This window comes from Aythya ferina (assembly GCF_964211825.1).
Source record: "Aythya ferina genome assembly, chromosome: 1".
NCBI lineage: Eukaryota > Metazoa > Chordata > Aves > Anseriformes > Anatidae > Aythya > Aythya ferina.
The window spans coordinates 92,356,315-92,384,099 of record NC_140296.1 but is presented as its reverse complement, the minus strand read 5'-3'; the positions used below and the strand labels follow the sequence as shown (position 1 = coordinate 92,384,099).

The 27,785-nt window shown below is 39.5% G+C and overlaps 1 protein-coding gene across 20 annotated transcripts in view; it reads left to right on the top strand.

The window, feature by feature from the left end:
- The window catches only part of PKNOX1 (PBX/knotted 1 homeobox 1), a 45,445-nt gene that overhangs the window by 11,248 nt on the left and 6,412 nt on the right, over positions 1 to 27,785 (top strand). For 10 of the 20 annotated variants that reach the window (XR_014696231.1, XR_014696232.1, XR_014696233.1 and 7 more), the window contains 8 exons: positions 2,858 to 2,959; positions 6,212 to 6,339; positions 7,513 to 7,684; positions 20,817 to 20,987; positions 22,473 to 22,572; positions 23,062 to 23,159; positions 25,559 to 25,687; positions 26,721 to 26,797. Coding sequence is in view for 16 of the 20 variants with exons in the window: in XM_084530336.1 (XP_084386462.1) it covers positions 2,909 to 2,959; positions 6,212 to 6,339; positions 7,513 to 7,684; positions 20,817 to 20,987; positions 22,473 to 22,572; positions 23,062 to 23,159; positions 25,559 to 25,687; positions 26,721 to 26,797 (926 nt within the window). In the remaining 4 variants the exon portion in view is untranslated. Of the gene's footprint in view, positions 1 to 1,386; positions 1,553 to 2,857; positions 2,960 to 3,634; positions 5,452 to 6,211; positions 6,340 to 7,512; positions 7,685 to 20,816; positions 20,988 to 22,472; positions 22,573 to 23,061; positions 23,160 to 25,558; positions 25,688 to 26,720; positions 26,798 to 27,785 lie in introns of all 20 variants that reach the window. The other 10 variants (XM_084530351.1, XM_084530342.1, XM_084530337.1 and 7 more) reach the window with 4 other exon arrangements.

Sequence of the window (27,785 nt, the reverse complement as noted above, 5' to 3'; positions counted from 1 at the left end):
AATAGCTTAATCTTCCTCTACTGTAATTATAAGTCAGAGGGGAAGCTCTTATGGGAAATGAAGAATATACCCACGTAGAATCCTTTCCAGCCATTCCACTGGGAGAGAGTGAGGCTGTTTGGAGAAATTGTGCATCTAGCTCAAAGCTGAGCACCTCTTTCTTCCGTCCTTCACGTGGACTGAGGTTGTTTCCAAACGCGGAATGTCTCTTCCTCCAGGAAATCTAGAAGGAGGGGTCAGTCCAGAAATTCTTGCCATTGTCTATTGTCTTCACCTCTTCGGATGCGTTATCTTTGTTGTTTCCCTCTTCGTGGTGTTCTTTGTGTCATTAATATTAGCTCTCCTCTTTGCTCAATCTAAGGCATCCTAGGCGTACACTTCTTCACCTGTTTTACCTCTTCTTGTTTCCTCATTTCTAAGAACTTATCTTTCTCCCACAGTCAGACAATTTCTTCAACGACATTTTGTGAGTGAAACCACTTCTAAAATAATCACCAAATTGTGTTTACTGTTTCCTTGTTGACTGATGAGTGTGCTCTGCTCAAATGCTCTGTTTTGATTTTGAGGGTAGTCTGGTGTGTGCTTCTGATATCTCAGTCAGAAATGAAACGTGTGCCTTTTGGGGAAGAAAAGCAGGATTTTGCACGTGCCTCTTTACTTTGTCAGTACAGTCAATCATTAATGCCCTAGTTGTAAGCTATCAATTCTGAGAAAATAAACACTTAAACGTAATGTAAAAGCTTTCAGGGCTGATGTTTTAGCCCTTATAATGTGTTCCCTTAAAGTTCTCTTGGAAAGATACCTAAGCCTAAATACCTGATTTAACTTTAACATGGAATGATTCATAGCTAGTAAAAAAAAAAAAAAAAAAAGTCTAAGGAGAAAGTGTGGTTTTGTAACACTTGTGTAAAACTTAAAAGGCATTCTTCATGCTAGTGTCAGCATGAGATTTGGGATTATGGGGATTGAGGATCTTGTTCTGTTGATTGTTTTTGTCTTTATTAATAAATATAAGCTAAGTGTTTGTCATGAGGCACAGACAGACCAGTGAAGCCACATGACAGAAGAGATTTTGGATCCCTCCCCAGGGCTGTTTGTATAAAGAAACAGAATATTAACGTTTGGGCTAGAGTTAGTTCACTTCATGTGTGAATACCGTGTGTTTGGTGTATGTTACAACCACACACAAACGCCGTGTGAGGCTTTTGGCTCGTCGAGGCACGACTTCAGGCAGGAAGTTTTGGGACTCTGCTGCTCGAACCAAAACACTTCAGAGAGCTTGGCTCCTACGGGGTGCTGATTGCCACCAAACCGCAACCAGACAACACTTGCCTTCAAGCTATTAGAAAAGCCCTGCATGCAGTCTTTATTCTCTTCTTCTGTCAGCTGCATTCTGAAGAAAAACATACTCCAGCGCAGGAGTTCCCAAAGCCCCGCATACCTTTTAGCTACAAGGCTGCAAGCTGCTTCAGGCGATACGTGCGTGTTGTCTGCAGACAGAAACTTGTTCAGCCATGCCGTGACCCTGTGCCAGAACCGAGCTCGAAGAAGGGTATCTTGAAATTTGTCCTGTGTTTCCTAAACGAAACCTTTTACACGTGACTGCTATTATCCGCAGGAGATACAGCTTTCCAGAACTGTGAAAATTACTCTTCAAAATGGTCCTGTATAGTACTAGTATGCAATGGTTAAGGAATGATTTGAAAACAGTTTAGGCATTTGTAGTGATTGAACACATTACAAAGAAAATAGTTCTCAGTACAGATCTTAGGCTGGTCAGAATTCTAATACCTCATTCCTCAGTGCTGATAGAAACAGAAGAGAGCAGGAAACCTGGAACAAATACCTGGATGTAATCATTTTAAAGCATGAGCTCTGACTTTTTTTTTAATATGACTATTTCTATAGTAGATAAACATTAGGACTCCTACATGTCAAGAAAAATTGAGCTCCATGGTAATATTTAATGGTAACAGCTTAATGGATTGGGCGATTTGTATTGTAGTGCCTGCTAATCTGACAAGAAAATTGAAAGTAAAATAATAGTTTGATGGACTTTTTTTTAAGCTCATCTAGTTACCAGGCTCCAACTAATTCTTAGAGGGAATGACAGGCATACATTTATTTGTTTCATAAATCTCACTGAAATTAATATTTCCCAAAGTATTAAATGTCTATGAAAATGATACTCGTGAATTCCTAAGTTGCTTTTCAAAGTATATAACTTCACAGGCCCAATTGTTTAAAAATAGTTAGGTATTGTTCCATCCTTTGCTGAGCCTTGCATGACTTGGACAGTAGATTGCTTATTTCAGAAGTGATTTGAATCTTAGCTTTCCAAAAGTAATTTGGGGCCCTAATTTTAGAACATAAGATTCATACTCATGAGTAAATTGGCATTCCTTAACACTTCCTACACTTGCTTCATCACTGCTAGTCTCAGTACTTTTTTCACTTATGGGCCAACGTGGTGTTTGTTAGCCTTTACAGAACAAAGAAACAAATCTTTGCTCCTTTCTATATTTTATGTATTACCTTCAATAAGTTAGCATTTATTTTTGCAGTGCTTAACTAAAGTTCACCTGAACTTTATGAATGTAGCAGGACCTCATCCTCTGATTAAAAATCTAATGTTAAAATCTGAAATGACAGAATGGGTGTTTTAGTGATGAAGCTTGTTGTGATTTCCTGTGTGGCATTTCACTGAGAAAATACACATAACTTTCATTGTCAATAGACTCGCTGATTTTTTTATTTTGGTGTTATAACTCTTAATGTATTTTATATCTTTTGCAACTGGATTCAATGATCACTTTTGTAACGGACTTTTTTCTTTTTCTTTTTTTCTTTTTTAAAGAATAGTTGTTCATACTTATGATGATTTGACATAATTAACATATTCTTAACCATGATGGCAACACAGACATTAAGTATAGACAACTATCAAGATGGACAACAGGTAAGTGTGTTTTTCTTTCTCCATGAACTAATACAGTTAGCAAGAGAAGGACGTGGTGACTTTAATGCCTGCTTTGGCATTATTTCAGTACCTGCTGTTACTTGTAAAAACAAGATCTTTACAGTGATGAGCTAATATTCTTTAATATTTGAACGCTTTTATTAAAAACTTTCAATTAAAAGTTGATCTTCGCATGACTTCGCTTAACTTCTGGAAGAACGGATAGGTAAGGGGGTTTTCTTCTGATTCTGCTCTGGATTGTGTGCTGTAATGTTCTTATTTTTAGGAAAGTCAGGTGTGTATCCTTAATATTTTGAGTACACGATTCTTTGGTGTTCCTGTGTGTCTGCAATTACAATAGTCAGATGACATTTAGGCAGCCATAGGCATCTTGGTCTTGAGCAATGAAGTATAAATTTAGTTATCTAGAACTATCTATAGAACAATCTGGTTATCTAGAACTATCTATAAATTTAGTTATCTAGCATAGGTATTATTTGCTAGTTTGAGTTGTAGCAATGACAATGCAGACTGAAAACTGGTAAAATACTTCAATTACTGTAAGGAGGTTACGAATAAGAATTGCTCTACCAGTCTTTTATTTCTGTTAACAGCAAGAATTAGGAAGCCTAGTAGGATATGTCTGGACATGATGTTTCTTTTTTTGTACAACAGGCTGTGTATTGCAACGATTTGAATTGCTAAATTAAAATACTGTTAATTGGAGACAAGTCATGCCAGTGGCCTGTACTCTGAAGACCCATTTTTACGTTACTGTGTGTCAGCCCTAAGCAGTAAATACCAGTACTTCTGTCAGCAGATGGCAACAGTGGTGAACAGTCAGAAGAAAAACGGCAACTTTTTCCATCTCTTATAAAAGAAAAATGTTTATCTGAATGCAGTCTGAGATTATTGCTTTTTTTGTAGTTGTCTGCTGTTTTTATTGCAGTTATAATTTCTTTCTCTTCTCACCTGCCTTACATCTTTTACTTTATTCCCTCAGCAAATACATGCCCTCTGTGTCACTTCAGTGAAAGTAGGATGTGGTTTTATATAGAACAGATTGGGAGAGATCATTTTCTTTCCATTTGTTTTGTGCTTTCAACTCTGTGACCAATATAGGCAGGTAATTTTGGTGCCTGCTTCTTTTGTAATGTAGAAATGGCCCACAGAAAATAGCTCGCAGTTTGAAGTGAGTTCTTTCTTTCCTCTTCCTGGCAAGGTAGAGCCCTAACTAAACAGTCTCCACCTTCAAAGTCTGCAGATGTGTGGCTCAACATTTATAATCACATGTAGGAGTCACCCCCTCTTTTGCTCCTCCTTCTTGTCATTAGCCAAGAAATATGTTCATTAAATTGCATCATTTTTGCCAGCATTCTGGCTTAAAAATCATCTCTGCCTGCTGAGGAAGCTTTTTACGAGGTAGGATGCTGCACTGGGTTGGACACTGTGTCGTTTGCTCAGGTTCCTATTTTGCATGAACATGTCCCTGACAGGTAATAAAGCACACGCCTTTCAGTTCTCTCAGGCCCTCGCTGGGGCGGTGTAAATGCCTTTTGCTTCCCTTGTGTGGAAATAGATGAAGTCGTGTCAGAGTCAGATTCTCTGATAGTTCCTGGAGGGCAGCTCCCCTCCCTCTCAGAGGGCTCCTGTGACGTGTACGTATATCAAAGGGGGAAAGAGGGCAGAGGATTGCAGTCTTGAGTCCATTTTTAAAGCTGTCAAATCTGACTGCATGGTGATACCTAGAGTAGCATCTATCTCTGCTCCAGACAAAACTTGTTAGGGCTACAGCGGAAAAGATCACAGCGACCTCTTGTTTTGTACAGAAGCTGCCGGTGCTCAAAAGGGAAAAAACCGAGGCATTGGGTTGTGGGGGGACGACTATGACTCCCCTTTAAGATACCACTTACTCTGAAAGACATTTAACTGGGGGTGGTGGGGAAAACCACTTCCAACACCTGGGAAGAGCCTCCAAGGCGTTGCCAGCCACCCGCTGCAATGCAGGATGGGCTGGGTAGGAGCTGCGGCTGTACGTTGTTTGTCCAGTGGTGGCAGATTGTGGTGCTGTGCTCCGAAATACACCTGGTGAGGCAATCGGTGCTTTGCAAACAAACAGTTGAACGTGTGGATGCTAACAGAGGGGGAGGGTGGAGGCAAGGGGCAGGAAAAAGCCATAGGGAAGCAGAAAAGCTGTCCCCTGGAAGACAGGTGTTCAACTGCAGCCACGCCGCTAATGGAACAGCAGCCTGGAATTCAGCAGTTGCTGACCCCACAGGTGGGATCGATAATGGTAATGTGAGGAGGTATTTCACACAGTCACGGGGACTATGGAGTTATTCAGTCTTTTAAATAGTTCCATAGGTCTTTCTACTTTTTTCTACCTTTTTGCAGTTTTTTCTTGCTCCACTCACTTGCTGACTGTCAATCCAGACAGGTTTTTTTCCATCTCATGGAAATTTATTGCTTTAGACTGACAGCTTTTACATGAGGTAACTAAATTTGTGTATGAATATGTGAATTGCATTTAGATAAACTGACAGATAGTATCTTTATAAATACTTCTGAATGGCAGGTACTTACCCCCCCCCCCCTCAAAATTTGCCGAAATGTTTTTGTTAAATGGATTTGTAGCAGCAGTTACTACTGTTTTTCCAGAAGCTTGATGTTCCTAAAATAACTTACTATCTCAATATATAAATTTGGTGAAAGTTATGCTCCTGATAACTGAGAGATGGGTAGGACAATATTTTAGCTTTCTAAGAAAACATGCATTTTAATTGGTAAGAAAAACTTCAGGATCTCTTTTCTCCTGTATCCTGATACAAAGTACAAAAAGAAAAAAGAACTCTCAGCATAGAAGCTTTTCTTTCCTGTTGTTTCCATCCTAAAGGCTTTTTATGTGGACATCCTTGTAAGATTTTAGGAGCAATGGAGTCTAGCCTGCTTCAAAAATCACCACTTCGAAGACAAATGCTTTAACATTTTATTTTTATATTATATTTACTAATATCTGTATTTCCAGTTTCGAGCTGAGTGCTGAAACTTGAAATGACCTTTACACCACCCATCAAAAAGTCTCAAGGATTAAAAGAGTTTTCTTGTTACTGCTGCGGCTTTTTGTGTAATTGCCAAGTCATACCAACCTTCTGGCAATTTAGTAGCCCTTTGCATTGCTATTTCCTTAGAAAACAGTACACTTATTTTATGTCAAGCATACAGAGCTACAAATAATTTATCCTTTTTCTACAGATGCAAGTAGTAACAGAGTTAAAAACTGAACAAGATCCCAACTGCTCTGAAACTGATGCAGAAGGGGTGAGTCCTGCCCCTGTAGAATCTCAAACGCCAATGGATGCAGACAAGCAGGCCATTTACAGGTAGTAATGGACTCATGCTCTGTCTTTTGAAGGTTAAAGAGAGGTTTGGTTTTTCGTTCTTTTGTGGTTTTGTTTTTTTTTGTTTGTTTGTTTGTTTGTTTTAATAGTATAGGCAGCTTAAAATCAGATGATATCTTGGCTATCTGTCTCAGTAGTAGTATCCAGCGAAAGAAGGAGATCACATTAACTTCACTGTTATTATTTATCCAAAAAACACTTCCCTTTATTGTGGGATTCTTTCTATTTCAGCATAGTTTTAGCGATATTCTAAAGCTGGCTGCTTTTAAAGAGCAAGTGCAATATAGCGAGCTATTCAGACTGTTGAGTTTGTTATAATGTGGTTTTTGTTTTTAATGTGGGATTTTGTTGTAATTAGGTCAATCTTTACTCCCTTTTCTTCAGGGATTACAATCTATTGTCCAGAAATTAACTCAAACTGAATTAAATGTTGATGTGTAAACATAATAATTTGAGATTTTTTCCAGTGTTAAGTGCTGTGCTGAGCAATACAATCAGTTCTGATGAATTTAAGTATTCTTTCATTTTTCTTCCATTTTAAATGCTTTATACACACAATTATTACCAGTTTGCAGGTTAAAAAGTAGTAAGACATACCCACTCATCTGCAGATTTGTGCTGACAAAAGCATCTTCTGCTCTGAGCCATTCTAACCTATTTCATAGGAGGCCTCTAAGTACAGCATACATGCTGTTGCCAGTTCTGTGAAGTTGTGATGTGTAAATAAGACCCACGTTGAAGAATAAATGATTTATTTATTCATTTTGGACTTTAAATAAGCTTAAATCGCTATTCATCCTACTTGTAAGTCTTAATCCCCATTTCTACTGTGCTGCATTTGATGTATCTCAATTTGCCACTCAGTTACAGTAAATGAAACAGTATGGCACAGCTCTTTAGATTGTGATGGTTCTGTTTGTTTAAACAGACTTACTTGACTGCTTTACTTGCCTCTAGGTTGTGTGATAAGTCAAAACGGAAAAACAAACTCTCATCGCGTTCTGCTGTAGCCAGTAATGTCATGTGCTTTCTCCTCCAAGACTTGTCTCTGTTTCTTGTATGAGTGGCTGTTACCTTAAGCGAGCTAGATAGCTCTCTTTTTAGTAGTGTACGTAAGCAAAAATACTTATTCATCTATTTTAACTTTCATTCTAGGCACCCACTATTTCCCTTGTTAGCACTATTATTTGAAAAATGTGAACAATCTACCCAAGGCTCAGAAGGCACAACTTCTGCAAGTTTTGATGTAGATATTGAAAATTTTGTAAGGAAACAGGAGAAAGAAGGAAAACCCTTTTTCTGTGAAGATCCAGAAACTGATAATCTGGTAAGTGTAAACTGTTCATTTTAGTTCTGAAAGAATCATCATGTTTGTCTCTTTTTCCTAATTTCATGTCGCAACTGGTGCTTATACTTTCCGCTCAGTTGTTTCTTCCTATAAAGGTTATTTTTTTATTATGTTAAAGCTGAGAAAGAGTTCCCATCCCTTTTTTTTTTTCTCCTTTATCTGTAAACTTTTATTAGATCTTTCACAGTTGTTTCCCATATGGGTTTCTAAACTGGCTGATTAACGTACTAGGGATGAACAGAAACATCTGCTTTCTGTAGCCAGGTTGACTCTGCAAATCAGTTTTAAGTTGTTGAGCATAGCACATATGTTTATCAAAAGCATACCATGGGTGTAAGTTTCTTCAACTTTTTCTTAATCAGGATTCATACAGTTAATGTGGGAGAAGAGCTGTTCATAAGATGAGCTTAAAAGCTCTTTGGCGTGTAAGAAAAATGTCTGTATGTTGTTGTCTTCATTCAGATTTCTGAAACTCCTTCCTGGGGTGAAGTCATTTCCCTGGTCCCTTAGTCTCCCTCTTGAATCGTATTCTCTAGAGAACACCTCTCTTGGCTTGCTGGTTTCTAAACTGTCTACTTGCCTCCTTCGCTTTAGAGTTATGCTGCAAATCAATTTTATCATGTTCAAGAGTTGCTAGAATTATAGGGGTCAAGTGTTTGTCTACAGGGCTTTGTTTTGTTTTGGAAAACCTGTTCCTTTAAGGTGACTGTAATAAAACAAGTCTTTGTCTTTGAGTCTACTTCATAGGAGAAGAAGCTACTTAAAATGTTGAAGTTCACAAACAAATCTAAATGGACAGTAATTTTAAACAACAATTAGAAAAAGTAAGGTTTTAAAGCCTTTATTTAGAAATACTTATGTGCACAATTAATATCCTGTGTGGGAGGCTAAGATAACATACCTGGAGAAAACCTCTAAACAGAACCAAGGCTTAAGAGATGCTGTTTAGAAGTGGCAGTCATGCTACCATGAACAGTGTGTAAGGAGGTGTGCATAGGGTTGCAAAATAGGGTTGATTTTTGGCTGTTTTTGCAGGCAGACTAGATAGTCACTTTGTATAACCTTATTTTGTTCCAAGCACTTTGTGATTTATAGACTGATATTCAGTGCGCTTACGTTCTGGGAAGATAATATTTAAGTATCATCATTGAAAGTAAAGCTGCAAGAATCTGTTTAGAGCAATGTGAGAGAAAAGAAAGCAGAAGGCAGCAGGTTGCAGAATGAGGCAAGCTTTTATGACAAGCTAAAAAGGTATAGAAAGTTACCTTTCTCAGCTGTTTGTTACAGCCTTTTCACTGTAAGTTTTACAGCGCCTGGGATGGAAATAGCTTCATGCATCGTGTTAATGATCTCAATCTATGTAAACGTAAAGTCACCTTAGTTTAAATATTCTTCAAGGATGCATGAATTTAACACAACTCACTTTGCACTAGTCCATCTTCAAGAGTGCTTTTACAAAGCTCTGTTATAGCTTGGGTTGTGGAGCTGTTTATTTTACAGAGGCTTTTATTTTCAGTTCGGAAACATTCTGGGGCTCACTGAAGTTCAAATATACACTTCAGATGGGAAAGCAGGTAAAGGAGGGTGCATAACATGATACATAACGATACTCTCAGTATTAGTGTAAAGATTTTCAGTTTATAAATGAAGAATTGAAGAACAGGCATTGGGCACTTCAACCAGAATTAAAACTAGAACAGAATTGAAACCCCAAAATCTCAGTTTCATGGCTTAATCATTAGATCTTTGAAGCAGGTCATTTGAGAAATATTTACTGATAAAGACAGTGATTTAGTTATCTAGTTAGAAGGAATTATTGACTATACACATACTAAAACAGTTTCATGGATAAACCCAGTCGCAGAATGACTGTTGCCTCTGTAGGAAATAAAAACAGAATCTGAAAGAAGAAAAAGTAAGGCAAAGGGAAAAAAATACTCTCTTTTTTTTAGTTACTGCTCTGTTGTGAGAAGCAGTGGTATGGGGTGCTTTTTTTTTTTTTTTTTTTTTTTTTTTTTTTTTTATAATTTGAAATCTCAGTGGTGTAATACGTCTGAAATACTGGTAGCATGATGTAATGATTGTCTTATAGGTAAGCAGAAAATAAGTACTTGAGAATGGTTATAATGAGATTGTCCGTGATGAGTATGGCTCTTCTGTTGTGGCGGAGAAATCTTTCGTGGCTATGGGGCACTGGTACCATCATTTCAGATCCCCTTTGAACAGGAAAGCATTCATACAAATTAATGATAATAATGAAGTGCATTATTGATGCATAAATACTTTAAAGGGCCATTACTTCCTCAGGAGGACTAAATCCGAGGTAAAAACTGCAGTTCATAACAGATACTATTTTGCCCATGTACAAAATCCTGTGGGACTGTTGGTTGTTACAGAATGAATTGCACATGAACTTCTCTAAATAATGTACCAGTTTCGGCATCTTGTTAATTGACCAGTTACATGATAAGCTGACTACTGGGAATGTGTATAATTTTAGAATTGCTTCTTTATCTCATTTACTCTGTAGCATGTTCATTGTTTTTCGTCGCTGCTATCAGTGGCATCTCTTGAGTGCTGTGCATTGGCTGTGAATTTAAAAACACCAATAGAAATTTCCACATCTTTTTCTCCAAAAAAACTTTTGGGAGTATATTTGCCTTCACTACTTCGCTCAAAATGAAAATGAGAATTAGTTCTGTTTTGCATTAAGTGGGTCTGCTAATTTGTGAAGCCTATTTTTTTTTTTTTTTATAACTCAAAGTTCAACACATGTGCTGTTTTCATTTAGCCCTCTAATTCCAGTTTCTTTTGAGAATGATAAAGTCACAGAACAGTTTGGGTTGGAAGGGACCTTAATGATCATCTAATTCCAATGCCCCTGCCGTGTGCAGGGACACCTCCCCCCAGCCCAGGCTGCCCAAAGCCCCATCCAGCCTGGCCTTGAGCACCCCCCAGGGATGGGGCATCCACAGCTTCTCTGGGCAGCCTGTGCCAGTGCCTCAACACCCTCAAAGTGAAGAATTTCTTTCTTATACCTAATCTAAACCTACCCTCCTTTAATTTAAAGCCATTACTCCTTGTGCTATTACTATGCTCCCTGACAGAGCCCCTCCCCAGCCTTCCTGCAGGCCCCTTTAGGTACTGGCAGGCTGCTGTAAGGTCTCCCCAGAGCTTTCTCCAGCCTGAACAACCCCAGCTCCCTCACCCTTTCATAGGAGAGGTGCTCCAACCCTCTGAGCATCTTTGTGGCCCTCCTCTGGACTTGCTCTAATACTTCCATTTCCTTCTTGTGCTGGGCCCCAGAGCTGAACGCAGTGCCCCAGGTGGGGTCTCAGGAGAGCAGAGCAGAGGGGCAGAATCCCCTCCCTCACTCTGCTGGCCACGCTGCTTTTGATGCAGCCCAGGATGCGGTTGGCTTTCTGGGCTGCAAGCACACGTTGCTGGCTCACATCGAGCTTCTTGCCAACCAACACCCCCAGGGCCTTCTCCTCATGGCTCCCCTCAATCCATTGCTCTGGGATTGCCTTGGACCAGCTGTAGGGCCTTGCACTTGGCCTTGTTGAACCTCATGAGGTTCGCACAGGCCCACCTCTCAAGCCTGTCCTGGTCCCCCTGGATGGCATCCCTTCCCTCCCGCATGTCCTCAGCACCACTGAGCTTGGTGTCACTGGCAGACTTGGTAAGGATGCACTCAATGCCACTCTCTGTGTTGCCTACAAAGATCTTAAGCAGCGCCAGTCCCAATACCAACCCTTGAGGAATGCCACCCATCATTGTCACTCATGTTGACCACAACTCTCTGAGTGTGACCATCCAGCCCATGACAGACTGATCCACCGAGTGGTCAGTCTCTCAAAGCCATGTCTCTGCAATTTAGAGACAAGGCTGTCATGGGATGGTGTCAAATGCTTTGCCCAAGTCCAGGTAGATGGTGGCAGTTGCTCTTCCCCTGTCCACCACTGCTGTAACCCCATCGTAGAAGGCCACCAGATTTGTCAGACAAATCTGAGAAGAATATCTGAAATCTAATAGTTGGAATCTAGTGGGTGTAGCTCAGTGGATGAAGAGAGAGCAATGCTTGTGGTTGTGGTTTATTTTGACCTCGGTGATTCTTTCCCTCTTTTCAGCACTGGTGAGACACATTTGGGCATGGTTCTGGGCTCCTCACTACTAGTCGTAGAGATACTGGGGTGAGTCAAGCGAAGGACCGTGTTGGTAATTAAAGGACTAAAACATCTCTCATACGGGAGAGGCTGAGAGAGCTGGGATTGTGCAGTCTGGAATAGAGAAGACTCAGAGAGGATGATGGGGAAGTAAAGAAAACAGTCTGGCTTTTTTCAGTGGTGCCCAATGAAAGTGCAAGAGGAAGCGGATTTAAATTGAAATACGGGAAATTCCATTAAGGCATAAGGAAAAAAAATATTGTAAGGGAGGTTGAATACTAGAGCAGGTTGCCCCGAGGGGACGTCTCCATCCTTGGAGACAGTCAAAACCTAACTGGACATGAACTACAGTGTTCAAATACTCCTTCCTCCTGATTGACCTGTTTATGATTTTAGGGCTGGCAAAGTCCCTTGGTTTATGTAGTATTTACTGTTGCCAAAGGGCTGCATGAATCTGGTTGACTTTGCTTTAAGTGGCTGAGGAAGAATTTGTTTGTGCCTTGGGCTCCATGGCCACTGAGGCCAGTACTGTCGGAAACCAGAACCAAGCTGCAAAATCGATTTACCTTTGGCTTTGAATTCCTGATGTGTGGTGACATTGTTAGCTGTGACTTGCAGTTAGTAGGTACATTCTTCAAACTCTTCAGCTTGAATTATTGGTGGGTGCACGGAGAAGACTGTAGCTGGGTTTAGTGGCAGTCTTTTTCTCCCTTGTGTCACATAAATTAATGTAGATGGAAAATTTTGTAGTAGAAAGGGATTCTAATATGGTACACCTTAGTTACATCTTCTGGTTTTGCTGTCCTTTTTACCTCCAATGTTAAATAAACCATTCACTTGAAAGAATAATCTAGCAGAGACTGATAATAGGAGCAAGCCAGAAGGGTGGAGCAAGGAGGCCAGATGACTACTGGTTTTCCACCTGTGCTCTTATCTGGCTACAGCAGTCAAACAAATAAGGTATAAATGCTTGCTTGGAAGCAATCTTTCAACCTGGAGCCAGAGCTGAACTGAGATGATGTCGTGGTTTAACCCGGCCGGCAGCTAAACACCACGCAGCCGTTCGCTCACCCTCCCCCTCCCTCTCTGGGACGGGGGAGAGAAATGGAAAGTGAAGCCCGTGAGTTGAGATAAAGACAGTTTAATAAGACAGGAAAATAATAATAACAATAATAATAATAATACAATGATGATAATAGTACTACTACTAATAATATGTACAAACAAGTGATGCACAATGCAATTGCTCACCACCTGCTGACCGATGCCCAGCCTAACCCCGAGCAGTCCAGCCCCCTCCCCCCGGCTAGCCACCCCTATATATTGTTTAGCATGATGTCAGATGGTATGGAATACCCCTTTGGCTAGTTTGGGTCACCTGTCCTGGGTCTGTCCCCTCCCAGCTCTTACTGCACCCCCAGCCTGCCTGTTGGCAGGACAGAGCAAAAGGCTGAGATGTCCTTGGCTTGGTGTAAGCACTGCTCTGCAACAATTAAAACATCGGGGTGTTATCAGCACTCTTCTCATCCTAAGCCAAAACACAGCATTCTACCAGATACTAGGAAGAAAATTAACTCTGTTCTAACTGAAACCAGGACAGATGAATCGACAATTTTATAGTGCTATAAAGACTCATGCTCAAGTCCTGTTAGAACAAGAGTCACAGGCCTGACTCAAGTAAGAAAATTGGACAAGTATTCAGCCAGTTCCGTTTTTTCCTCTTGCTGTTTTTAGGCAATGGCATGCAGAACTAAACTGTTCCACATAGTTTTTTTTTGTGACAGAAGTTTAAACCAACATCTCCAAAGCAGCAAAATGTGATTCCAGTGCCTGCCAGCCTTAACTGGCCCCATGCTGCCTGTATACCTGATACCAGAAGTTTTGAAGTGACATAAATACTAATTGTGGGGGCTCTTATGATCCTTGCAACAACTTATGTTGCGCACACACTTGAAATGCCTTGAATATTCGGAAGGAAAAGCTTGCTTTTCATCCAGAGGACTGCAGAATGTTAATCTAGAAGGTATTAGATCAATTTGACCAGAAAGCAACTTCGTTAAGAGCAGTGTTAGGTTGTTCTACCTTCAGCAGTTCTTAGTAAGCTAAGGTCTAGGTTACTTCTCATTAGTTTGGCATTCTGGTTTCCATTCTCCATTAATTAGTGGTTTCCAGCATTTGTAGTAGCACAAAGGATGTCAGCACTGAGAAATACGGGTAACGGCCACACAAACTTTCATTGTAAGGATTTTCTTGTCCCATTTGTTGCTAGGTCTGGTCTCTAAACCATATTTCAATCTTTTTGATTCGCTATGTGAAGGGCTTCTGTTCTTCATATTAATGCTCTAACTTGTGGTTAGCACTGATGTGGTCGGGCAATCAGACTAGATGACCTTTGAAGGTCCCTGCCAACTGAAGGGACTATTCTTTCTAGTTAACCACTTTAAGACGTTTCGTTAGTGATCTTGGAACAGCATGGCAAAGGGTTATGGTTAACACAGAAGTAGTAATAGGCTTTGAAACACTAGGCCTTTTATTTTTGCAATGTCATGCGCAAGGTTTTGTCAGACACATTGTCAAAACAGAGCTGGCAGTGAAAGGGATGGCAGCACTTCCATTAATATTGATGGCTCCTGGATTGGGTCAGACCTTGTGCAGATGCTTAATGGCCAATTTAAAAGAGCAAGAATTTCTCAGAAGAACTTGGGAAGAGGGAGGGAAATGGCACTTTCTCATGGAATGTTTTTTCATTAAATGAATCTTTAAGGTACTCTGTGAAATGGACTGGATTAAGCTTTTTTGTGTGTGTTTGACTTTGCATGGTTATTTCTATGTTCCTGTTCTTTTTCTGTATGTGCATTTATGTGATAGAACCAGACCCAATTTGAGTTCAAAACCTGCAATGCTTTAAAAAAAAACAACCTCAAAACTGTGTTAAGGTTTCTCTGAAGTGTGAAGTGCCCGTCCTCTCACCCTTCATCGTAGAGGTATATGAGATGCTTCTCTTCCTTCCAAGGAAGAGTGCATCCCAGGAAAATGCAAAGTTGGGTTTTAAGATCTACTGAAACACAAGAATCTGTCAGCTCCTGAACAGATTTTATCAGCTTGGATCTAGGAAGTCTTGACGTTCTAGCAATGTCTTTAACATAGGTTCATCTACCAGTCAGAAGAGGTAGTTGTCTTTGGACTGACACTCTCCCAGGAGTTCCAGTCCATCTCTTGTGGATATGGTCTACCTTGACTTCAGCAAGGCTTTTGACACCGTTTCCCACAGCATTCTCCTCAAGAAACTGGCTGCTCTTGGCTTGGACTGGCGCACGCTTCGTTGGGTTAGAAACTGGCTGGATAGCCGGGCCCAAAGAGTCGTGGTGAATGGAGTCAAGTCCAGTTGGAGGCCAGTCACTAGTGGCGTCCCCCAGGGCTCGGTGCTGGGGCCGGTCCTCTTTAATATCTTCATCGATGATCTGGACGAGGGCATCGAGTGCACCCTCAGTAAGTTTGCAGATGACACCAAGCTAGGTGTGTGTGTCGATCTGCTTGAGGGTAGGAAGGCTCTGCAGGAGGATCTGGATAGGCTGCACCGATGGGCTGAGGTCAACTGCATGAAGTTCAACAAGGCCAAGTGCCGGGTCCTGCACCTGGGGCGCAATAACCCCAAGCAGAGCTACAGGCTGGGAGATGAGTGGTTGGAGAGCTGCCAGGCAGAGAACGACCTGGGAGTGATGGTTGACAGTCGGCTGAATATGAGCCAGCAGTGTGCTCAGGTGGCCAAGAAGGCCAACGGCATCCTGGCTTGTATCAGAAACAGTGTGGCCAGCAGGGCTAGGGAGGTAATTGTCCCCCTGTACTCGGCCGCACCTCGAGTACTGTGTTCAGTTTTGGGCCCCTCGCTACAAGAAAGACATCGAGGTGCTTGAGCAGGTCCAGAGAAGGGCGACGAAGCTGGTGAGGGGCCTGGAGAACAAGTCCTATGAGGAGCGGCTGAGGGAGCTGGGCTTGTTCAGCCTGGAGAAGAGGAGGCTCAGGGGCGACCTTATCGCTCTCTATAGGTACCTTAAAGGAGGCTGTAGCGAGGGGGGGGTTGGTCTGTTCTCCCACGTGCCTGGTGACAGGACGAGGGGGAATGGGCTTAAGTTGCGCCAGGGGAGTTTTAGGTTAGATGTTAGGAAGAACTTCTTTACCGAAAGGGTTGTTGGACACTGGAACAGGCTGCCCAGGGAAGTGGTGGAGTCACCATCCCTGGAAGTCTTCAAAAGACGTTTAGATGTAGAGCTTAGGGATATGGTTTAGTGGGGACTGCTAGCGTTAGGTCAGAGGTTGGACTCGATGATCTTGAGGTCTCTTCCAACCTAGAAATTCTGTGATTCTGTGATTCTTTTGAAAACGTAAGGAAAGTGGCTTTTCTTTGGTGGTTTGTGTGTTTGCTCTCCAAGAACTATTGGCCCCAAGTAGAACTTGGAAACTTCTCACTTCCACTTTCATTGGCTCTACACAGGTCAGACTACTCAGGGAGGTAAAAGAGACAAGTACAAGGTTATGGTTTCATGCAATAAATATTTAGCTCTTCTATCAGTCTATGGCACATGATATTGTTGAAACCAGAATTATCCTCTATATGAAAATATCTTTTAGACAGACTTTACATTTTCAGCGGTTCTGTTTTTCTTTATGACTCTTGGTCACTCGTTCTGACCATTTCTTCAGCGGTCTTCTCTGAATTTGATAAGTGCCAATTATCTGCATGAAGTGCTGCAGACCTCCTGTTTTCAAATCCTAGTCCCAGCAGGAAAGAAGCAGAAGGTGATGGTCATGTTTGTATCTAACTTGCTAGACTGGAATCCCACGCTCTCTTTCTCAGAGCTTTAACTTCCTCATCATCATTGGATTGTTGCTGTGTTGCACCTTAGTCCTCAGGTCAAGTGCCAGCATCAGAAGAGATGTTTGCTATTAAGAATATCAGATCTTGATGGTCTGTGTTTCTAGACAGATGTTCCCAAATGCACCTGCTTCTCGCTGAAAGAGTGCTCAAAGGTATCTTTGTATTCTGGAGTGTCATCTCTTGAAGCTCCTGACACTTGGCATCTCCATCTCATTTTGACAGATAGAAAAGATCTTTGATTTGCTAACAGGACAACGAACCATTGTTCTCCTTTAATCCTCTTCCATTTTTGCAATGAACATGGATGGGTTCCTCCGTATCTAAGAAGTTGTAGAGCACGAATATTTGCAGATAATTTTTAGAGCTTTTTACAGTTATGTTTTAAGACATTCAGAACTTAACACTTTTTTGTTGCTTGCTGTTAACCCAGCCATTGCAGAAACATCACAGTGCTTCAGGAGGGTTCCTATCTCTTGAGTAACTTCTGTTCAGAGTAAACTCTTCCCATATATGAGTGTTAATCTTGTTTCATTTTGTTTTTTTGTTTAATTTCACCACATTCGTAGGACCATAGGATGATTCATGATGGATTAGGAGCTCAAGAACTCAGGAGGTCTGTAGTCCAACCTCTTGGACAAAACAGGGTCAGCTGTGAGGTCAGAGTAGGTTACATAAAGCTTTAATCAGCCAAGAAATTATACAACATATGATGTGTTACATATGTTCTCACTTTTGTATTTGAACAGGACACTGTCCTTTTTGAAGACCCCTGAGTTTTTTTGTTTCATTTGGGGTAAGGATTTTTGGTTCAGTAGCCTGTTCTTAAAGACTACGCTATTGCATTTTCAGTTGTGTCAGGAAAAGTTGTAGTGGTGATGAAACCAATGGATGTCACTTTAGTATTCTCTCTGTGAGGGCACAAGCCATGTTTTTGAGTTTCTTCATCAAACATTACTTTGGTAAGGCTTCACAGACCCCTGGCCACATAGCTGGGGACTCAAAACAGACAAGAGGTTATCAAAACAAAACAAATGAATACCAAATGCCACCTGTCCCAGACTTTGTGTTCTTCCCCTGAAGACCTAAATCCTGTATAAGGATTTGCTTGGGAAGGCAGATAAATTAGGAATGGGCATATGGATGTATTTTAATTGCTTGTGAAATGAGAACAGTTACTGAATGAGAAGGTTGTTTGTCAGTATACATGGGATCTTTCAGATGCGTTGTCTACATATGTATTTGCCATATGCCTGTGCTGTATCCCTTGAAATCCATAAAATGTTGTGGGTGTATGTTGTACTTGAACAAGGGTGAGTTGAGGATAATGACTAATGTAGTGCGTATTCTGTGCCCCTTTGTACCACGTGCTTAAGGCACTGAAAAGACAGGACAAAGGCACAATCCAAACCATTTTAGAACTAAAGATGTTCCAGATAGGTTATATTTATATGTGAGTATGCTCTTGATAGCAGTTTTACCAAGAACTGTGAATTTTTCAGTAATTTTTTCTTTCTCTGCTTAGTAGCTTACCACTGCCTTTATTTACAACAATATTGACAATATCCCTGTATCTAATGTTTACTTAGGTATTTCTGCATTTCTCTGAAATGGTGTTCCTTTTTTTTTTTTTTTCTCTAAGCTGAAAAGGCTGAATCAAGTGGCTTTTACAATTCCTTAGTGCTGTAGCAGATTCTACTCGGTAGCACTACACAACAAACGCGTGTTTTTTGTAGAATTTGAAGCTATGCGTTCTTCTTAGAAAATGAGAATGAAATATTGCTGCTGCTGTGATGTGTCTGGAGGCATTCCTTTGTTAGCTTTGTTCAGCGTGGGTGGTTCTATCAGAAGTTTTCAGCGGTTCTTTTTTCGTTTAAGGAAAACGTGAACTTGAGGCAGCAAATGTAAGTTTTCCCCACCCGTGCTGCAAGACACAATGAGCCGTATGGCCAGAGCTAATGTCGTTGTAAATAAGTCCTGGTGACAGGCATGGTGTATTTACAAATTTCTGTTTGCCTTTCTAACCACAGTAGCACAGCTTCCTCTAAGAGTGGTGTGGTTCTGCCTGTGTCTGCAGAAACCTGGCTGTTGTTGCTTAATCCTTGGTTTATGGTTAGGTTTGACTTGAATTCAGTTCTCACATCAGATATCAACCATCTGTTTGAAACTCTATTTAAGTTCTAATCTTTTTTTTCCCCTGTAAACAAGTCCCAATACATAAATACAGATATGGGTGATGATTTAAGAAAATAAAAAAAAATCTTACTAAGCAGAAGTAATTCATCACTAATACTCTCAAATATTACATTGCCTCGGTTTCAGTCCAGCAAAGGGAAGATGAGGTGGGCTAAAATAAAATCTGTTTCTGGCTAACGTGTGTTCTCCGTGTTGTTCTGCCCTGTGTAAATAATTTTATAATTCAAGATTTTGGTCTCTGAAACTATTTGGCTATCAGAGCATTACAGGAAAATCATTAGCAATGCTGAAAGGAGCAGAATGTATTTAAACGTAGATGACCCCTGTTTTGGGTTAAAATCTAGATAATTTGGATAGTTTAACTCGATTGTGCTTAAACACAGTTTTAAAGGCAACCACTGTTGAGGGCTGCTCTAGAAGACTGCTGGGCCTCAGACTGGGCCACCGCACGCAGGATTTCAAAGGGCTTTGGTGTCAAAGGTCGTAAGGGTTACTGGATTTTAATTGCAAGGGTTACTGGATTTTTATTTGAATTAACTGCCTCAAGTCTACAGCTCATTTTTTTTCCTGCAGCTGGGCTTTTAAAGTTATATTTATTTATAGCCCTTAGAAGGGATAAGATTTCCTGTTTTGTTATCATTTCAGGTTTTTTTCTCTACTTTATTTTAACATACCATTTTCTTAATTGGGTGACCATCACGCAGCTGGAATACCTCCTACTGAAAAAAACAGGGAAAAAGTCTGTCATAATAAAAGCTAAAGCCCTCATGAAGGAGGGGGGAGCATACCCGAAAGTTTGCCTGCCTTGATCTCCTTCAGGTGCTTTGTATAAAGGCTACTTCAGCTCCCAGTTGGCTTCTTTAGCTAGAAATAAGTGGATGACTTAGTAAGCTATCATTTCTAGTCATTGCATTCAGTGCTCTGGCCGGGTAAATGACCCTTTACATATGACAGATTTTTTCTAAATAATGCTAAAATCAAGCTCTGCACTATGTTTCAAGATTATAGCCTATTCAGATCCATAAAACTGAAGGATATTTTTCTTGGAGATCTAGCGTAGCAAGTAAGTGTTGGAGATGGCACATTGCATTAAAAAAAAAAAAAAGGCAATTATTTTGCTGATATGTTATGTGTGTATTTGAATGTCCTGTATTTCCTACTGCATCATCAAAATCCAGACCATCTGGATTTGGCTTTAGCTTTTGATCTTCTGCCATGACCCGTACAATCACCTAAGCTATTTTTATGCGGTATGAAATACTCTTAGCTCTCCAAGCTTACATGTCTTTTTCTCGCAGTAAGCATAAGTATTCTCGTCACGTATGTACCTCCTCTACTTCAGTCTTTGTTTAAACATGGATTTGTTCGTTGGTTTTAGTGCTCTTTCATATATTGCAGAAGCAGTCTCTTCACTTGAAAGTTCTCAAGAGATTCTACCCCAGGGTTGTCGTTCATAGTTGACATACATTTGCAAAGGAACTTCAGAGCTCTAGGATTGAAAAAATACTTCATTACTTTAAGCTTTGCTGAACAAGATGACAAATGTTTAGATCACTTTATTAATTGGGCTCTGTCTTTCTAATCTGACACATGTGACACAGGCAAAGATTATAGTGTAGTTATGTGTTGTATCTCCTGTATCATGGTTTACTTAAGCAATGTAATGATACGGGTTTTGCATGCAAACAGATTCCTTTCACTTTCCAGGAGAAGAGCTTGACAACTCTAGTCAGCGCTCAGTAATTAATAGCTCTGCTTTAATTCGGTGGTCTTTGTTACTGGAAAGTAGTGTTTGCTTAAATTTTACATTGAAATATTTTTGAAATTAAGTTATTTTCATTTCGTTTGTACCTTTTTTTTCCAATTCACTCCCTAGATGGTAAAAGCAATCCAAGTTCTACGTATCCATCTGCTTGAGCTAGAAAAGGTTAATGAACTCTGCAAGGATTTCTGTAGTCGCTACATTGCCTGCCTGAAGACAAAAATGAATAGTGAAACTCTATTAAGTGGAGAACCTGGAAGTCCTTATTCACCTGTGCAATCTCAGGTATGTTTCAAGTACTATTAAGTATGGTTTTTCTTAGATTTCCTTAGGAAGTTATATTTATATTACTATTAGTTTGCAAACAAATTCTGCATTTTCTCTCACTTTTTAAAAATCTGTTATTAAGATTAGAAGTAGTTCTGTTTGTTTTTGTGTGCACCTGTGTGCCACTGCCTGATGAACAAATGTGTTAAAATATACCAGAAATTAGCCACTTTTTAAGTCATTCTTCCTTTTATGATTTGCCCTCACTACATGAAGATGAGATACTCAGAATTGCCTGGATTTGCAGTTTGGTTGGGAAGAGATGCAGGGAAACAGAATGGACAGAGAGGGCAGAAAAAAACACCTTAGTAGGAAGATCTCCCTAGTCTTGTCTGCTTCACTAAAGTATTGAGATGGCTGATACTTTTATAAACAGCCTGTATTCGGAAATTAATAGATAAATACAAAGCTAATCCACCAGATATTCAGACGTATGTCTTTGCATATCACCTGTGATAACTTCGTAGTTATGAACAGTACCCATATGTGTACTTGTGAGTATCAGTTTATATACCACAGACATACCAAAATGCAATAACCAATTGTATTTTGTAGTACTTTGAAAAGCAACAGTTGTTACATTGTGGTTGATGTTTCTGCTCCTATGTGCTGGAAAATGTGAGCCCTGCCATCCCACTGTGTACTGGACACAGTCACAAGGGATGGTCCTTCTCAGATTTATGAACGTGTTTGGTGCTATGTATTCTGAAAAGTCTTGATGACTCTTAAACTTCACTGTCTGGGCTCCTTACTAAAGTTTTTGTACCTGGAAGTGTGGAAAGGAGAGCCTGCAGTCTGACAAAAATCTTCTAAAAGATGTTTTTGATATGGCTGTTACAGCCTTGCTTCTGTAGAGACGGGAGGGACTAAATTTTGCATTTGGTAACAATGGAGATTTTGCATACATGTTAAGGAATGTGCAAGAGTTAGCATGGTCAGGGTTGAGAAAGACCTATCCTGAGCAGAATAAAACAGATTATGCATTCAAAGTAGCCAATACATTATTTTGGAATTGGAAGGAATTAAGGTAATAATTAAAAAGGTGAATTCTAAAGCTTTGATGCTTGTAATAAGAGCATCAAAGGTCCATTTCATATGTCCTTTATCCCTCATGCCTTTGGAAACTTTTTCTCTTAGTATTTATATACCTCAGGATCATTTCTCTCCTAAAATTTCTCCAGATAGTTTAATGTCTTTTCTAACCGTTGCTTTCATGAGGGTTTTCAAAGATAATGATTGGTGATAATGAGAAAGTTAATGTAGGTAATGATGAACCTCTAATGAAGTCTTTTTCTCTTTGAAGCTAATCCTGTGTTTAAGCTCCAAATGTATTTTTTAGAGCCAAAATTACACAAGCATGCTTTATCTCCTTAAAAAAAAAAAAAAAAAAAAAAAAAGGAAAGAAAGAAAAAGATCAACCAACTAATTGTTTTATTTTTCTAGCAAATTCCAAGTGCCATTGCAGGCACACTCAGTCCCCAAGGGATTATGGTGCCAGCATCAGCATTGCAGCAGGGAAATGTAACTATGGCAACAGTGGCAGGTATGGCACAGTAAAGAAAAACTGGCACCTTGCTCTTCATTTTGTTTTCTTTTATAGTTGTTACAAAAAAAAATACAAAAATACTTCATAAAATGTGTTTGAATTCTAATACCTGAGAAGTTGTTGTTTTAATACAACTGAGTGCCTTAACAGTTTTTGAGTGTTGGTTTAATTTCTGTGTATGCCAGGTATGTACATGTGAGTGGAGGCAGCAGTTTAAGTACCATACTAAGAGATCTTTCTGTACAACACTACTTTAGTTAAATAATATCAGAGACTGGAGTGTTTTACTCTTTCATTTTGTTTTGTGGATTCTTGTGAATAGAAAAGAATATGAGATGTGCTCTGCTACACTAACATAACTACTAGAATAGAATAACTGATGTGTTGTCGGACCTGTGGCATTGTCTATAGTGATGATGTGTTTCTGTGTTGAAAGAGACTATCTGAAGAGCTTTCACTTACCTGTATATTTCTATTTTTTTTAAGGGGGGACAGTGTATCAGCCAGTCACTGTGGTCACTCCACAAGGTCAAGTAGTGACACAAGCACTGTCGCCTGGGACTATTCGGATTCAGAATTCTCAGGTGTGTTTCACAGGCTTCAGAGAATAGTTTCATGGGTCCACGTACATGTCATTGTTTTCAAGAATTTTGATTTAAATTTGATGCATTGTCAGCGTAATCTATGTGCTCATGCATAGTAACTAATGTAAAATTAACAGAAGCACTGCTATAGGATTTACAAATTTTCTAATATGGCATAACGTCCCAGACAGATCTTCTCTGCAACATCAAGTCATCATAGTTACAACAGGTTAAATATTTTTATTTTTTTTTAACTGATGGAAGAAAATTACTTGTACATGGATTAAACAAAACCAACCACTACCAAAAAACAAACAAACAAACAAACAAACCCTCTGAATTAAATAGTAGACAATTTTCCCATGATTATAGCTTTCCTCACTGTTGAACTAGGTTTTTGGCAGGATAGATTTAAATACTGCTTTATGATGTTTTGCTATTGTTGTCATCAGAAATTTGACATTTTAACAAGATGGCAACCACCAGTACTGTGAAACTATGTATTCCAGAATTTATGCTGAGAAGCATTTTGCCATAAAACTTCCAAAATATTGAGTTCAGGCTATAGGGCACCACTTCATTAGCCTCTCTATATTACACCCTGAAAGATAAGGGCCAGCTCTCCTTCATTTTTTTAGGGATACTCTTAAGAGTTGGGTTAGGAGAGATCAAAGGAATAACTGAGGAAAAGGAAACATGAAAACTAGACCATTTTGAGTTGAGAAAAACCTTGCTAGCTTTCTCTTGGAGCAGAAGGTGTTAAATCAAATCTTCCAGGCATGTGGAGATGATTAAAAATGTGAATGAGGAGCTATCCTCTCCACAGCATGAAGTCTGTTGGTAATCACGGACTTGGTGTTGTCTTTTCTTCCCTCTTCTGACCTTACAACTAAAAAAATATGTTTAAAATACTCCTATCTTGTTTTTATTGGTAGTAGCAAGTATGTATTTACCCATTTTTTTGCCCTAGAATACATGCAATTCTGTCCTCAGATACCTTTCAGAAATATGTCTGAAATTACTTTCCTAGACTGAAGTGTTTGTGAAGAAAAATGCCTCTATTTCCAACTCAGCATCTTTTTTTTTTTTTTTTTTTTTTCCCCCGGAGGTTTAAAAAAAAGTCCACAAATAATAAAAACAAACAAAGTGTAGGTTTGCACTTCTGTATGGATCTGTGGCTTCTCTCAGTGTTAGCTAGAATCTCCAAACCCACCTATATGTAACTTTGGGCCTGTATGCCTTCTCACCCCCAGGAAATACCTCCTGAAGTTCTTTTTCAGTGTTCCACGGTGCTGTGGATGTAGACAAGAAATAACAGGAGAGGCTTATTTGAAAGTTCATTATAAAGCCTCCATATGCAGACAGATTATTTAGAAAGTAAAACATTACTTTGCAAATAAAACTATGTTCCAAATATGTATTTGTGGTAATTGGATAACTTAAGTTTTAAATGTCATTTCTGAGCTAGGTTTGTTTCATACAGGATGTAGACATAATGACCGGCCTGAAGAAATTGCTCCCTGTTGTTTGGAAAACCTGATTTAGAATGATATGAGTTATAATTGTCTGAAATAGAATATAAATTGCATATGAGGTTTGTGTTTCTCATTATCTCTGCCTAAGCACTTAAGAACATATCCCCTAATGTTCAGATAACCAACAGGCAAACAATTTGATGTATCAACAGAAAGCGAAAAAGAAAGCAAAACTACGAAACTTCACAGCACTCCTACTGTTTTCCGAAAATGAATTAAGAGTTCTAAAGTAGCTGGAACCTGTTCCCCTTGTTAGTCTTTGACACTTACCTTCTTGCTCCTTGAGAATTAGATTCATTTATTTAGCAGGACCTTAAGCACCTTTGTTTGCAACTCAAGTGTTATAATTAATTTTACTTTAAGCCCTTAGCTTAAGTCGTAAATCTTTATTATTTTACAGCCTCTATAGTTGCTTATGCTTGCACATAGTGGGTATATTCAGCATTACATTTTTCATGTGTTCTTCATTTGTACAAATGACTTGGTAGGGTGAAAAGTCAATTGAAACCCTAACGTAGCACAAATCAGTACAGAGGATCATTAACCTGACATCTAGCACGTGGGTGGGCTTTATTCTTAATTACAGCAAATCATTGGCTCTTGCCACAAGATCACGTACACACCCTGATAACCGTTGCAATTCTTAAAACAGGAAAGTTACAGAAAATGTGAGAACTATAGAAACCTGATACATCATTTTCCCTCGATAAAGACATTTTGGAACTTTTAAAACTTTTTTATAATAAGTATGCCTACAGCCCAATTTCTTTTCATTCCTTATCTAAATGACTTATTCCCATATTGATACACAATACTGCTATTACTATGCTAACTTTCTTCTTTCTTTTAAAATTGTATATGCAGCTTCAGTTGCAATTAAACCAAGATCTAGGCATCTTGCATCAAGATGATGGCTCATCAAAAAATAAAAGAGGAGTTCTTCCCAAGCACGCTACAAATGTGATGAGATCTTGGCTTTTTCAGCACATAGGGGTAAGGACTGAACATGGTCCTGGGTTTTTATGTAACTCTTTCTATGCGGCCTCTTATGATATTGCTTCATAAGGAAGGTGAATTTATTGGTGTTGTTTGCATAATCCCAGTTCAATTTTTCCTGAAGTCATTTGCAGTAGTTCCACAGAGCCTAATGTCAGTTGATTTTATTATTATTTTAATCAGTATGTTACATTTGTACCCTGTGAGCTCAAATGTTTGTAAAAGGGATCTTTCTTCATTTCATTGTGTTGAGAACTTACTGCTCTCAACACCCTGGTCCATAGTACAAGGAAAAATAGTTCCATCTGTGGCTGTGGTTTTATGTTTTTGCTTGTTTGTTTTGTTGCTGCTGCTGCTGGTTTCTGTTTCTGGAGGAGAATTTCGAGTTTTCTGGCTGTCTCTCCTTTTCAAGAACCCTCCTAATATGTACCAAGTGTGTTACTATCTACTTGTGCATACAGTAGAATGTCTTTTTTTTTGTATAAATATTTATTCTCAAAGGATAAACAGCTCTCAAGTTATATTCCAGTGTTTTGTAGGTTGATATTTTCAGTCTTTAAAACTATTTCAAACAGAAAAATTGAGACAAGGAAAGTTCATGCACATTTCTTACGTTATGTACACTATTTTTGCCCATTGAGTTAATGGAAGCTTATTTTAACTAGAAAGGCTTGTCGGCACTCTCATATGACATTGCCTTTAGACTGCATAACTAATTGGATCATATCACATGCTTGGTGCCCAGAGATCACATTGTTGAATAAAGGTTGGCATCCATGAGAATCTTTTTCTTCCAATTTAGACATCAACAGTTTGATGGCATGATATATTCTTTCAAGGGTAAAAACAGTTTTGTGTAGCAAAGCCCATTTCATTAAATGATTTTTATCTATAAGTTTGTGAGGTTTCTTAAGGTTGTTGACAATGAATGAGATAGCTTTAGTCAGTTGTAATAAAGGAGTCCTTATTTTTGATGGTGAAATAAAACAGAAGGTTGTGCTTTTTTTTCCCCTCTTTCTGTCCTGTTTAGCATCCATATCCAACAGAGGATGAGAAGAAACAGATTGCAGCACAAACAAATCTGACACTACTCCAGGTTAACAACTGGTAAGAGCAAAAACTCTTCCTTAATGTCAGTTGTTGTCTCCACATCCTTGCAAGACAGAAATACTTACGAGTGTGACTTAGGCATCGGGGTTTGAATTTGTTGTTCTGCACTACATATATGTAAAGACTAATAGGTATATAAAAATACAGGAATTATGTATTGATACACAGGCACCTTATTTTTTTATAAGGTAAAATAGTGCTTGTGCCACTTAAGTTATGTAAGGACTTGAGAAAACTTTGCAACATTAAGAATTACATTCTGTTCTACCACTGAAAGAGATGGAAGTACTCTCACATCTCCTCTGCAAGTAACAAATTTCAATTTTAAAGGGATTTGGTGACTTGAAGCTCTGAAAAGTGTTCATGGTAATTATGGCTGCATGTTTTAAAGCTATTACTGTCAACAGATCTTCATTCTGCTCTTCTATCAAATGATGCTATCCCCTAAACAGTGGTGACCATACGGAAAGTGTCAACTGCTATCTCAACTACTCTGTTTCGTGGCTCAATATGTTTTAGTCTGTCTGAAGTGCACTACAGATTTAAGATAACATGCCTGCCCTTGCAGAAGAGGAGTGAGGGTGCCAACATGCATCCTATTCTGCCTACGGCGTTGGTTCCTAAAATCATTGCAGGAAAGTCCAGGAGGGATCTTCCTCAGGTTTCAAAGCTGATGCTGGCTGCATGGCTGCAGAGGGGTTCAGTGGGGAAATACACATGCTAGTGGCAGTGCAGTGGCTCCAGGAGTGGATCAGTGCAATTGTGTCTGCATGGCATAGTAGCAACGGAGCTCTGGGCTAAAGTCTCCGCAAAGCATCGAGCTCGCTAGGTGGACCTGCCAGCTGTGCTCGGCTTCCTCCCACTGCAGGTAGAGATGGGTCCTGGATGTGTTTTGTCAGACTTAGCAGGAAATGCTAAGTCACAGCTCCTTCTTGCCACAGCTACCTACAGCGAAATTAATTTTCTTAACTGCTAGTGGCCAAGT